We start from the raw sequence: 14,475 nt of genomic DNA on the forward strand, positions 1-14,475 counted from the left end.
CCACTAGGGTCTCGTCGTCATCCACCACTTATCAATGCTCCTCCCATTATCTGGCCATTCCCATCTGCTCTCCAGCCTGTCATCTGTCCTTCACCCACTCCTTGTACTCCAGTCCTGTCCGGCCCCCACCATCCCTCCCTCATTTGTTCATTTGTTTAGCTCTGTTGTCATGGCACTAGGTCACACCTTTTGGAAGGGAGGGGGTGTAATTTCACCATTATGTTGTTTTAGTTTCATTTTCATGTACTTTTTAGTCTGTATTCTGTAATTCCTTTGGATTTATTGGTTGTCGTGGATATTAATTAATCATCACATGTGTTATTCATTCGTTTCCTTATTTGCCTTGTATTTATGTTGCTCTGTTTCACTCTTCTGTTGTCAGTTGTGGTTTGTGCTAAGCATAGTTTTGATTGTGAATATCCTTAATAAACTTGGGAGTCTTTTAATAAACGTTGTATTATTTAATCCTATTCTTCATCTTCCTTGTGACTATATGTAGAACAATATAACAGTGTTTTACTGTATGTTTTTTTTTTTACTTTATATATTTTTTTTTATCAGCAGCCATTTTGAGCACACTTTTGTGACTTATTTCAAAAACATTCTTACCGACATCAATCTGCTGAGTGGTAGTCTATATTTTTGGAGCTTTTTTTTTATATATTTAATGGACAGGACAGCATGAGACAGGAAACAACGAGAGAGGAAAACTGTTCTTGACTTTCCATGACCTCCCTAATATTTATCTGTGATTCTAGGAACCCAAATATCAATGTAATTCATCCTCATACTTCATTCAAAGATTGCAGACCGGTCCACTAAAAACAATGCAGCTCGTCACATAACTAGGTATGTCATGTTATGTAGACAAATCAGTAGTGACAAAGATCAATGCAGATAATCATTGCCCTTCTTGCTCAGTGTCAAATCGAAGCCCAATTATCAAGCCAGGAATTGCCTGTTACAGCTCTACCTCAGGATGTAATACTAAACAACAGACTGTACATATGCCTTAATACCAAAACATCAAGCAAATGTTCAACTGGTCATACACAAACTTTACACTAATTACTTACACCGGCAGCTTCAAAATGGCTTAATAAATACTAAATGCATTAAAAGAAAGCTAAAATTTAAAAAGGTTTGATTGAGGGTTATGGGGATTGAATCTAAACATACAAATAAAAGAAACAATGTTTTACAAACAAACAAATGAATTTTAGCATAAAATGACAGAAAGAGAAAGAGCGAGCAAGAGTAAGACAGAGAGAAAGAGAGTGTGTTTGCATGCAGATTTATCACAGATGTGTGTGTGAGTAGAGAAACGGACAGTCAGTGTCTCTTTGGCCTCTGCTACCACTGCCCTCTACTTCCATTAGCCCTAGAAGCCAAGGTCAGCAGCAGAAAGCAACCACACACACACACACATCCACAGTAACAGTCACATACACACGTGTCATGATCATGCAAATGAAAATGCTTTTAATATTCTCAAAATAAGTTGAAACAACTGCCGGATCAACAAATCTGAGGCCATACATGTCAGTCTAAACCTTTTTGACTTACTTTCTTCTGTGGAACAAAAAAGCCGATATTTGTGATCATATGTGTATTTGGTCCATACAATTGAATACAATTGTTTGTGAACGTCATCAAAAGTATCAAGACTTTTCATTAAATATATATATATATATATATATATATATATTAGGGGTGTAACGGTACGTGTATTCGTACCAGACCGTTTCGGTACAGGGCTTTCGGTACGGTGCACGTGTGTACTGAATGACCGAATACAATATTTTGTGCACAGAACACAGGTACATTTTCGTGTTTCCAAACGAACATATTAAGTGGCGGAAGTCTCCGCGTTCAGCGCAAATCCCGCCCTGCAGCTGATTCTAAGGCCGGTGACACACTGGCTGCGTGGCGTGAGCGTGGCGTTTCTGCTGCGTGTCAGTTGCTTCGCGTTTCTGTCTTTACACACCAGGATCGTGCCTGACGCGGCGCTGCTGCTACTGTAGGTGATATAGAGGGAGGCCGCCGACAGACCAGAATCTTGTCTTCACGACAACAATATCTATACTTCATGTTGAGCATAAATATAAAGCCTACTGATAAAGGACACCGTCAACAGTATTGACGGCAAACTCGACTATGTTTGACAGGTGCAATATGCCAGTGCGTCACCAGCCTAAGGTTTTCAAAAGGCATCACGCGAGTGTGAACATCACTACAACTAGGAAAAAAACGATTGTAATTCAAACGCAGCTTCCGTCGGCATTTAAACAGACCTTTGCTTTTAATTCCGACCGGTCCAACGCAATAATGAAATCTGAGCAGGTCTAAAAACTGAAACTGTTGATGCTGCAACTTTACACTTTGGAAAAGTTATATATATATTTTAAATATGAGCAGGCCTACAAGCTGGGATTGCTAATGCTGCACTGTAATCATAGTTATTTATTTATATTTTTCATTATATTTTATTTATATGGTATTGGTTTGAGACTGAGAGTATTTTATTTAGTGGAGAACTTTGCAGCAGTATTTTATTTCTTATTCTTTTTTAATTTTATATATATTTTATTAAAAAATATTTTTAAAAAGTGTAAACAAATTGTTAAAAAAAGTTTATAGTAATGAAAAACCTGCAGTTTAATGTTTGCATTTCTTTCCCTTACTGTACCAAAAATGAACCGAACCGTGACTTTAAAACCGAGGTATGTACCGAACCGAAATTTTTGCGTACCGTTACACCCCTAATATATATATATATATATATATATATATACACACATATATATATGAATGTATAAGAACTGAATGAATATATATATATATATATATATATATATATATATATATATATATATATATATATATATATATATATATATATATATATATATATATATATATATATAATAAAACACTGCATTTACTCAGTTGTAATTAGGAAGAAGGGAGCAAAACATTCAGTTCTTCTGTGTCATAAGCTGCATTAAAAGCTAATGACACACACAGGGGCTTGATGATAGGAATGTGCAAGCTGGCAGTAGATTTGTCAGCATGATTGATTTTTCCACTGGTAGGACAACACAGTCTCCCACGTGTGTACATGGAGAGAGACGTCACCAATACGATCTCTTTCTCTCCATCATTTTCAATGTCTTTCTCATTTTCTTCTCTCTGCTGTACTGCACCCTTCTTTTTTGTACTTTCGTACTTTGTATTACTTTATCTCTTAACTTTGAAGGCAATTGCAGACTGTTCCGATCATCTTTCAGGCTTTTATATGGTAACACTTTAGAAGAGGGAACACATGTTCACTATTAACTAAGAGTTTTCTCTGAACAAACCCCTAATTTGCTGCTTATTAATAGTTAATAAGGAATTTGTTAAATTTAGGGGTGGATTAAGGGATCTAAAATATTGTCATGCAGAATAAGGCAATAATATGTGCTTTATAAGTACTAATAAACAGCTAATATGAAAGTAATATACATGCTAATAAGCAACTAATTAATAGAAAGAATTGGTCTTGCATAAGGGGCCCACACAATCTTTGTAAAATGCATAATGTGGAGTAAATTAAACACATAGACAGGCATTCCAGTATAGACAGTACACTGCAATAATCACACAGAAAACACAGGGGTAGAAAAGTGTGTCAGAATGTGTCGTTCCCTACACAACAACCAAATAAGCACTGCCCTCATCGGCACAGGACTCAGTGGTCTCTGTATATAGGTCACTTAGCTGACCTGTGTGGAGATGTTACAAAATAGTAAATCATGTAAATAATGTCACCAACCTTTTCATTGGCTGATGAGGATTGACGATGCTTGTGCAGATCGAATGTGTGTGACTGTGTCTAAATGTAAAAAGATTCAGTTTTATACACACATATACATATATATATATATATATATATATATAGTGACAGTCGATGCGGATGTCTTTGAGGGCAGGGTGGCCGATGGTCGATATACTGTAAAGCTGCCAAACAACAGTAGTGATGTGACATTCGGAACCAAGGCTTCGACGCTTGTGTCAAAAAAACAAAAATATCTCCCAATGAAGCACTGTATCAGAGCTTGATTCGTTTTGTCATAACCTCTTGATCTGTGACCTCCAAAGCTTCGTTTTCGCACACAACCATGTGACTGCTTTGCATTCTGATTCAAATAACGCAAACCCATTGCACAGGTTTCAATTGCTTCATAAGCACTTCAACTGACCATCCCACAATAATCTTAATTTATTTTGAGCCTTGATTTTTTTTCATAAATTTATTCTCTGACTCATTTATTTGTACTTTGTCCAAGTACAATGTCATTTTAACTTATTTTTAATAATTAAATATTTTATATAAAACAGTCCAAAAATGGCTGGGACATCTGGGACACAAAGGCACCTTTTTTCAACTTTGACCACAACATGTCAACAGTGTGCAGTGCCTTGAGGTAATGAACCGTTTCACGATACAGTTGAGGGGACAACAGGGCACTCAAGAATCTGGGAAGTTTGTGTGCATTGGGAATAGGGGTGGGAAATCACAGAGTGTGGACCAGCAACTGTTTGGTTACCTTAAATATTTTCTTTTGCATTCAGCACAAGAATTAAATTAATACAGGTTTGGGACAACATGAGGGTCAGAACAGCACACAAATGAAATGTTTAAATGGCAAGTCTTTAAAGCACATGCACATATTGCAGTTCTTGCATATGCGTGTACTCTTTGTTGAATTTGTTTGTCCCATCAATGGTATTAAAGCCAAGGTGGGTCCAGACATTGGAGTTAAACATGGCTGGGGCATCTATCATTTTAAAATTAAATTAAATTAAATTAAATTAAATTAAATTAAATTAAATTAAATTAAATTAAATTAAATTAAATTAAATTAAATTAAATTAAATTAAATTAAATTAAATTAAATTAAATTAAATTAAATTTATGCATTTAGCAGACGCTTTTATCCAAAGCGACTAACAGTGCATTCGGGCTATCAATTTTTACCTATCATGTGTTCCCGGGGAATCGAACCCCCAACCTTGAGCTTGATAGCACAATGCTCTACCAGTTGAGCTACAGGAACATTTTACTCACACTTCTGTCCACCATCCTATTAAAAACCTCTTTTTCTTAAGCTAGTTAACTTATGTTCATGTTTACCTCATTCACGTTTTGGGTGCCACCTCGAGGAGCCATGAAGTAGTGACGCTGAGAGCAGGAAAATCTATTTAGAGCTCCTTATTTTATTATTTAAAATATTGATATTTGGTGCCAGCGTATCAATTCTCAAATCGGATGGAGAAGAGCCACATCCTGGCTTTTTCATCCAGTTTGAGCGACGTCCTGATTAGAGCTGAAGATCGGGTTCGGTCGGGTTCGGGCTTAATTTATATCATCTTACGCGGGCTCGGGCCAGGCTCGGGCTTGCGCTCCGGTTTGCGAGGTAAATGAGCGGTCATGTGATGTGTTTCGATTAGCGTGAGAAAGTTGCGAAAAGGGATGCTGAGTAGGTGTAACGGAGGCTTGCCTCTGGCGATTACGTTTTGGTTGCACCAGCAACTAAAGCAAAGTCTGAAGTGTGGAAAAGTTTTGACCATGTTTATAAATGAGAATAATGAGTGAATAATGAGCCATCTACAGTGGATTCAATCATATTCCTCCACAAAAACATGTAGACCTAGACTAATCTCGTAGAGTATTTACGCTAATGTTGGTTCTTTTATTAAATGTCAGCTGCTAGTGGCAAAGCAAATCCAGCTGAGCCATTATCTTAGTTTCGTTATTGCCAAATACCCATCTTAATTTAAAATTGATCTATGTTAGAGTGCTGAGATGTTAAGTTGTTACAGAGGACTTACTTTATTTCTTTATTCCAACTTCCAAGTTCTAGTCTACGTTAGTTATGAATAAATTATGTTAAAACATGTATAAATGACTCATTCTTGACAAAAGGCAAAAGAGCTGTGTGTGCACATTTGAATAATGTCGGGCTGTAAACGGGTTCGGACTTTTAAAAAGCTGTCAATCAAAATGTACTTGTCGGGCTCGGGCCGAAACCTGTCGGGCTCGGGTCCTGTCGGGCCTAACTTTTATTGCACGATTACAGCTCTAGTCCTGATCGAGGGAGAGTTTAAGTTGTCCCAAATAGCTTGCACATTTTAATAAGTGTAATACTTAATTCTTAATGAAGTCTTCACTATGCCTCTAGGCATTGATAAAGCCTCAGATTTTTTTTTTATCCATCTCCTGACTTGTGCCTGTCCACAACTTGATCCCAGAGATCTTTTGACAGTGCCTTGTCAAACACTGTTTCAGTTGCACTACTGAGGACTGAAATGCTCCAGGAAAGCACTTTTCATGCTGAGCTGAACAAAATGAACACAGCTGATCAAAGTTAAAAGTCAAAAGTCTTTTTCTGTCATTGAGAAGGTTATTGTCTATACCTGATTGAGTTTATGAGTTATTTTTAGGATTAGGGTGATCCTTTTTCCAACTCAGTAATTTGGGTTTAATTTTTTTCCTGACATGGTGGTGTTATATCTTTCACCTGGACGTCATAAGTTGCACTGAGTAAATACAGCAGGATAAAACAAAAACTGTGTCCATCCTCATTTTAGGCTGCAAATTAACAAAAATGTGATTATTTTAAAGAGGGGTGATTATTTTCAATGCACACTGTGTGTGTGTGTGTGTGTGTGTGTGTGTGTGTGTGTGTGTGTGTGTGTGTGTGTGTGTGTGTGTGTGCGTGTGTGTGTGTGTGTGTGTGTGTGTGTGTGTGTGTGTGTGTGTAATATATGCAATACTCAAAATATTTATTCAATTTTTACTCCTCTGCCATAGTAATGTCTTTATTGTTATTTTCATTTCTAAACTTTTCTCGGCTATATTGACATAAGCTACTGTTTAAAAGTTTGGAGATTTTTTATTCAGTGTGGATACATAAAAATTATCAAAAGTGACAGTAAAGATTTGTATATTGTTACAAAATAGTTCTATTAGTTTGTTACATTCATTTCAACATTTTAAATAATCAGAAATGCTTCTTGAGCAACAAATCAGCATATCTAAATGATTTCTGAAGGATCATGTGACACTGAAGATTAGCGCAACGTTGCAAAAAATTCAGCTTTGCATCACAGTAATAAATTACTTAATAATAAATTATACATTTTAAAATATATTAAAATAGAAAGCAATCTTTTGTTTTACATTGTTATAATAATTCACAATATTACAGTTTTACTGTATTTTTGAGCAAATAATGCAATCTTGGTGAGCATAACAGACTTATTTAAAAACAAATCTTGAAAGAAATCTCACCAACCCCAAAAATTTGAACAGAAGTGCAAATATCAAAAACCATATGATAATTGGAATTAATTAGATAAGTTTTTTGGCACATTGTGTATTTAATGTTATTAAAAATGTAACTTGATTGACAGCTTTAATTTTTACCTTAATTAGTTTTCTACAATCTACAATTATTATTATTAATATTTTTTTTAAATCACAAACTGTATATCGACAACGCCATAAATAAATAGAGTTAGAATACAAAATCTCTAGGCTTCACTAAAATGAACAGAAAGATAAGGAACAATATCCTGAATCTGGTATATATACACCTGCATGAAATATGTAGATGAACTGTCAAGTACTTTTTATATTACCTGCGTGACTTGAGTGACCTTTTCAGAGACGTTCTGTGTGCGGTCTTTAATCTTGCTGGGTGCTATGATCTCGATCTCGGTGGGGGAGGGTGGTCTGACACGGTCTGAGCTGAAGGATATCGTCACCTGAGGGATTCGGCCAATAGCACGGTGCCGCATCAAATCAGAGTCTGAGGTGGAGTTAAAGTTACTGGGCTTCAGATCTGAAAAAGAAAACAGCAAACCAAACACACAGTTTAGTGTCACGCCTCTATCACTTCATTTTAGCAGCTATCATTTCACTCTGAATTTAGGAATAAATTATGGGAAGGGTTCGGTTTAGGGGTAGGGATTGGGTTAGGTCTATATTTCTGGACAGTTATGTTGATCCAGGATCAAACAGAAATGTTGTGACAAGATAAACTATTTAGAGCACATGCACACACACATGTATAGCGGCAGGCACATCGGGGTGGCTGTGGGAAATCACAGTCACACAAAAGCATTGATTAGGACTACAGCTACAGAAACAGGCCTGTCAGGCCACCACATGTGCCCATTTCACTGGGGAGCTACCAAGACTCTTTCTGGACTTCCAGAGAATTAAATGTTACAATTAAACATGTTCAAAGGAACCGCTTTGTTATGCTCATTATGCTTTGTGCTGCTTTTTGGAGTTGTTCCACAAACTCCATTAGAAAAGGATACTAGCTCATTTTTATTAAATTTGTTTTGATCAGACTTATGTAGTCAAAGATAAATTCAAATGTAACACTTCATTTCTATTGAAAGCACATCCTATACTCGGTCATGGTACTCCTGTTCAATGCTAATGGAAGAGTTTAGTTAAAGCAAAGACCATAGAGCTGATCAAATGGGGCTTTATACAGGATTAAGCTGACAGTCATCAGTGTTACATGATCTTTTAAAAATCATTCTAGGCGCTCAAGAAACATTTCTCATTATTAACGATGCTGAACACAGTTGTGCTGATACACTTCTTCAGGATTCTTTGATAATCAGAAACAGTAACACTTACTGTCAGATCAAGTCACTTTAGATCAAGCAATGATGCATCCTTGCTGAAGAAAAATATAGTTTTCTTTATTTACAGTATGAAAATGTGCCTTAATGTCCTAGAAAATTTCGAGATTTTTCTTTTAATAAATATTTTATGCCAAAAAGCTAATCCTACAATATTTCTATTTCAAGCCCTTACTTTATAATGGATTTTTATTAACGAAAATGTGTAGACAAACTAAGGTTTAGGAGAAATTCTGTGTTTTATAGTTGCAATTTGAAAGTTTAAAGAAAAAATATAAAACTTTTTTTTGTGAATTATGGTGTTGTTTTCAGTGAATGTTTATTACAAGTACTGTCTGAGAGAAATGGGGTTTTCTTTTGGTATTTTTTGGTACATTAACCCACGTTAAGTGTTTTATATCCCCATTACGTCACGTCTGATGATCTAGAACAAATGTGAGTGAGTTTTAGAGATACAAGAGTATATTTAATGAATATTGCTTGGTAAACAGATTCATAAGTTGTATTGAAAACCTAAATCAAACTGTGAATCTGTGATATGAGATATCATCTTTATTTTTTCAATCAACCAGCAGACCACACAAAGGCAGGATGTCACACCGACACTAGATTCAAACTTGCCTTGAGGTCTTTTTTACCCTGGTACTTTCTGATAATGTATAAATAATGAAGTTTTGCACAAAATCGATGTTTGTGACAGTATGTTGTTTACAGTAGGAGCTAGAGAAGTGCAAACACAAACACTCATACCGCTCCACTGGTCCCTCATGCCGTCGATGTCGTGCAGCGAGGAGGCCCGCCGGAGGCTGTGCACGCTCTCTCTGGAGTGGCTGTGTTTGAGAGGGGGTCCGCAGGGCTCTAGCCGGTCTGAGGGCCGAGTGAGTGGGGATGAGAAGCTGTATGTGGAGGGGGTCTGCTGAATCAAGGCCTGAGTCTCTGATTTCAAGCAGCTGTCTGGAGACATCTGGAGGTCTTTCAGGGCCACCTCCTCACAAGGAGGCTGCAGGACACACAGGGGGGGAGTTGTAGATCATGTGTCTGTGGCAAAATGAACTCGGATGTGTGTCGCATATGCACACATGTACCTGTAGGAAGTCCACCACCACTCCCTCAAAGTGGTCCGTAGGGATGGACGGCTGTCGCTTGACACGGAGAGAGGGCATTCGCAGCCTCTTCTTACGTTTCTGATCTGATACACAAACATAAGGTTCAGTAACCTAAGAGGAATATTTTTGCTCAAAGCTCAAGAGACATAACTGGTGAGAAATTAGTTCTTGTCTTTCTGGTCTTTTTGGTTTTGAAGTCATTTTAATCACACCTGACAAATCTGAGCTCAGTGTGTGATACTGATGAGGTCTCTTTTAAAACTTTAGGGAAGACACTAATAGGGGCAGAAGACCGTTTCTCTCCATTTAAATACACTGCTGTCTAGGAGAAACCATTATGATATACAGGAGATGCTCCCTGTAATAAATTTAGTGTCTCTTTCGATAAAAGCCTTTGATGAATATCAGATTTGTTGGATAAATAAACATAATACTACTACTAATAATAATAAAAAATAAATAAAAAATTAACTATATTTATTCATTTTTAAATATTCTATTTTTATATTTTATTTTTAAATAAATTGTTTTTAATTAATAACGACTGAATTATTTATATTAATACTAAAAAAGTACTGTTAACAATAATAAAAAAACATTATATACATTACTAGTAATGCATATATGTGACCTAAGTGTAAATTTTTCAAAATTGAGATTTATACCTCATTAGACACTGAAAACTGAATAAATAAGCTTTCCATTGATGTATGGTTTATTAGGATCGGACAATATTTGGCCGAGATACAACCATTTGAAAATCTGGAATCTGAAGCAGCAAGAAAAATCTAAATACTGAGAAAATCTCCTTTAAAGTTGTCCAACTGAAGTTCTTAGCAGTGCATATTACGAATAGAAAATTTTTCAAAAAAAGTTTTGATATACTTACAGCAGGAAATGTATAAAATATCTTCATGAAATATGATTTTTTTCTTAATATCCTAATTGTTCTTTGAATAAAAGACCCATACAATGTATTTTTGGATATTGCTACAAATATACCCCAGTGACTTTTGTGGTCCAGGGTCACATATTACTACATAATTAGTAATATTTTTATATACTTTAATTCATTATATATGATAACTTAAAATATTTTTATTTTAATAAAAATATTAATATTTTAATAATCATTATTATTATTATTACTATTCATTTGTTTATTATTAATATTTGCATATGCATTTTTAACTATTCAATCTAAAAATTTAATTTCCCATATATAGTCCACATATAATTAAATATAATGATAATCATTTATATATTTAAAAACAAAATAACTTCATACGTTAACCTTATTTATTTACTTATTACTATTATTAAATGTATAGTTATTTATGTAAATTTTCTAATATAAAAGTTAAAGCAACACTGTGAACAGAAATGATGGGCCAGGCATAGACACACACACACACACACACATACACTAACCTAAAGAATTATTAGGAACACCATACAAATACTGTGTTTGACCCCCTTTCGCCTTCAGAACTGCCTTAATTCTAAGTTGCATTGATTCAACAAGGTGCTGAAAGCATTCTTTAGAAATGTTGGCCCATATTGATAGGATAGCATCTTGCAGTTGATGGAGATTTGTGGGATGCACATCCAGGGCACGAAGTTCCCGTTCCACCACATCCCAAAGATGCTCTATTGGGTTGAGATCTGCTGACTGTGGGGGCCATTTTAGTACAGTGAACTCATTGTCATGTTAAAGAAACCAGTTTGAAATGATTCGAGCTTTGTGACATGGTGCATTATCCTGCTGGAAGTAGCCATAAAGGGATGGACATGGTCAGAAACAATGCTCAGGTAGGCCGTGGCATTTAAACGATGCCCAATTGGCACTAAGGGGCCTAAAGTGTGCCAAGAAAACATCCCCCACACCATTACACCACCAGCCTGCACAGTGGTAAAAAAGGCATGATGGATCCATGTTCTCATTCTGTTTACGCTAAATTCTGACTACCATCTGAATGTCTCAACAGAAATCATCAGAGATTCATCAGACCAGGCAACATTTTTCCAGTCTTCAATTGTCCAATTTTGTTGAGCTCGTGCAAAATGTAGCCTCTTTTTCCTATTTGTAGTGGAGATGAGTGGTACCCGGTGGGGTCTTCTGCTGTTGTAGCCCATCCGCCTCAAGGTTGTGTGTGTTGTGGCTTCACAAATGCTTTGCTGCATACCTCGGTTGTAACGAGTGGTTATTTCAGTCAAAGTTGCTCTTCTATCAGCTTGAATCAGTCGGCCCATTCTCCTCTGACCTCTGGCATCAACAAGGCATTTTCGCCCACAGGACTGCCGCATACTGGATGTTTTTCCCTTTTCACACCATTCTTTGTAAACCCTAGAAATGGTTGTGCGTGAAAATCCCAGTAACTGAGCAGATTGTGAAATACTCAGACCGGCCCGTCTGGCACCAACAACCATGCCACGCTCAAAATTGCTTAAATCACCTTTCTTTCCCATTCTGACATTCAGTTTGGAGTTCAGGAGATTGTCTTGACCAGGACCACACCCCAAATGCATTGGAGCAACTGCCATGTGATTGGTTGATTAGAAAATTGCATTAATGAGAAATTGAACAGGTGGTCCTAATAATCCTTTAGGTGAGTGTACATAAAACACTCTGAAACCAAAATTTGACACCACGGCTGCATCCGAAAACTTAGGCAGGTGACTTGCTGCTTGCTGTCTAATCAGGCAATGACTTTGCAGGCAGCGTTTTTGCCCGAAGGCACCTCATGAAACGGATTTCGGACAGGCTTCTGAGGAGGAGTAATGGTTTAATGATCGACAGCAAAATATAGAGAGCTTTGGTGATAACTGAGTGGATATTTCATTACTGCAATGTTAATTTCTCACTAGAAATTACATAAAAAGTGGAAAACGTTGTTCAGAAACATACATTTACACACAAACTGACCACCGACCGCAACTTTCAGACGCCATCTTTATTTTTTGGCTTAACTGTCACAGAATGGAACGAACGGGATTGTGGGATATCAAAGGCAGCGAAGGATACATCTATGCTGCCTTCAAAAACCGGCCAGACGAAGGCATCTCAGAAGACAGGAAATGAAGCTGACATTGATTTCGGACGTGCCTTGATGCCTTCCTACCTTGGAATGCGACCTCCGAAGGCAGCATTTTTCAGTTTTCGGATGCAGCCCACCTTTATCAAATGCTGCCTCTGGCTACACCTACACACCGGCCGTCACACCAAGCACAGCAGTCAATGTGTTTACCTTAAAAGGCTTTTACAGAAAGGGCCAGAATCTCTCCCACACACAGAGAAAGGGGGACACGCACCTGCCCGTAGCCAACTGTGTGTCATTCGCTGTTTGATGCCACCTTTTTTCATGGACAGGTCTAAAAGCTCCTGGAAGTTTAGGATGAACATGATTACGACTCCTTCCTCATTCTTTACTGGAACGACATCAACCAAGCATGGCCTACATGTCCCTGAAAGTCACAGGCACACACAGAAGAGAAAGAGAATGAACGGAGAGTGACAGGAATGTCAAGGAGACACGTCTAAGTACAAAATACATCACAAGTATAGTTTAGTTTTCATGAAGAGCTGTTATAAATACCAGTGTGAGGGCTGTGAGTAGTCCAAATACACTCACACTTACACAAACACACACACTCCCACACACACACGGGGGTCTGAAATCTATGATTATGAGGAAACATAAATCTATTAAATATGGGAGTCCAGGAGTTGCTGTTACACGTACTTTCAGTTTTGGTTTAATTTTTGTGTTGGGTCTTGAAAACTTTCCCATATTTATTACATAGCCTATTAAAACTCATTCTAAAACTGTTCAAATTAATTTCAAGTACCGTATACAGAGCGCTTTCATTACCCCACCGTGGGGTAGCAATAAAATCATAATGCCTTCACCCTCTTTTCATTTTAAACATTTTAATTCAAAAGGTTAAGCATACAAGAAGCAAAAAAAAAAACAACAACATCTATTTATCCATCCATTCCCCAAAAGGCTTATTGGGTCATTATGTGTCAACTCAACCAGAGGTCCCCAAGTCAAATTTTTGATTTTGTTAATATTTTTTCTGTTGAAAGAAACATATATAGAGAAGAAAGCCAGAATATTAAATGTCACAGATGTACATTTACTGAGTAACTTTACTGAGTAAAAATGACACTTTTCACCTGAGATTTGTAGCCAGTTCTCAGTGGTGTAAAAACAACTTTAGAAATCTGGCAACATCTTTATTTTATTTTTAAATAAAAACATTACAATTAAAATAAATTGGTAGGTCTGTTAGTAAAATCTTTTGATTTTAGCAATCATTGTTTAATTTTATGCCAATGGTGACAGTTCAGAAATGACAAAAAGCACTTTTTGTTGTTGTTTTTTGCTTCAAGTTTGCATGCCTGTAACTCAATAAGTATTAAAGATATCTTAATATCCTTTTAAATTCTGGTTCTTAAAAAACTTTCCTTTTAAGCATGTATGTTGGCCTTGTAGAAGTACTTTGGAAAGTCTTGTTAAAGCATTCCCTGTCTGAGAAATTATTACTTTTATTCAGTGAGGATGCATTAAATTGAAAACCCCAGTACAGATAAGACATTTATAATGTTACAAAATAAATGCTTTTGAACTTTCTACTCTAAAATAACTTAAAA

General features: G+C 36.5%; 1 protein-coding gene across 1 annotated transcript in view; it reads right to left on the reverse strand.

Annotated features, from left to right (window-relative positions):
- The window catches only part of LOC132149146 (potassium voltage-gated channel subfamily H member 6-like), a 52,983-nt gene that overhangs the window by 28,091 nt on the left and 10,417 nt on the right, over nucleotides 1-14,475 (reverse strand). Inside the window, exons 3-6 of the mRNA XM_059558117.1 lie at nucleotides 13,131-13,283; nucleotides 9,798-9,901; nucleotides 9,463-9,712; nucleotides 7,690-7,892 (exon numbers count right to left, since the gene is read on the reverse strand). Coding sequence (XP_059414100.1) covers nucleotides 7,690-7,892; nucleotides 9,463-9,712; nucleotides 9,798-9,901; nucleotides 13,131-13,283 — 710 coding nt within the window. The remainder of the gene's footprint in view (nucleotides 1-7,689; nucleotides 7,893-9,462; nucleotides 9,713-9,797; nucleotides 9,902-13,130; nucleotides 13,284-14,475) is intronic.

The sequence above is a fragment of the Carassius carassius genome, chromosome 9, assembly GCF_963082965.1.
Source record: "Carassius carassius chromosome 9, fCarCar2.1, whole genome shotgun sequence".
In the NCBI taxonomy this organism is placed as follows: Eukaryota; Metazoa; Chordata; class Actinopteri; order Cypriniformes; family Cyprinidae; genus Carassius; species Carassius carassius.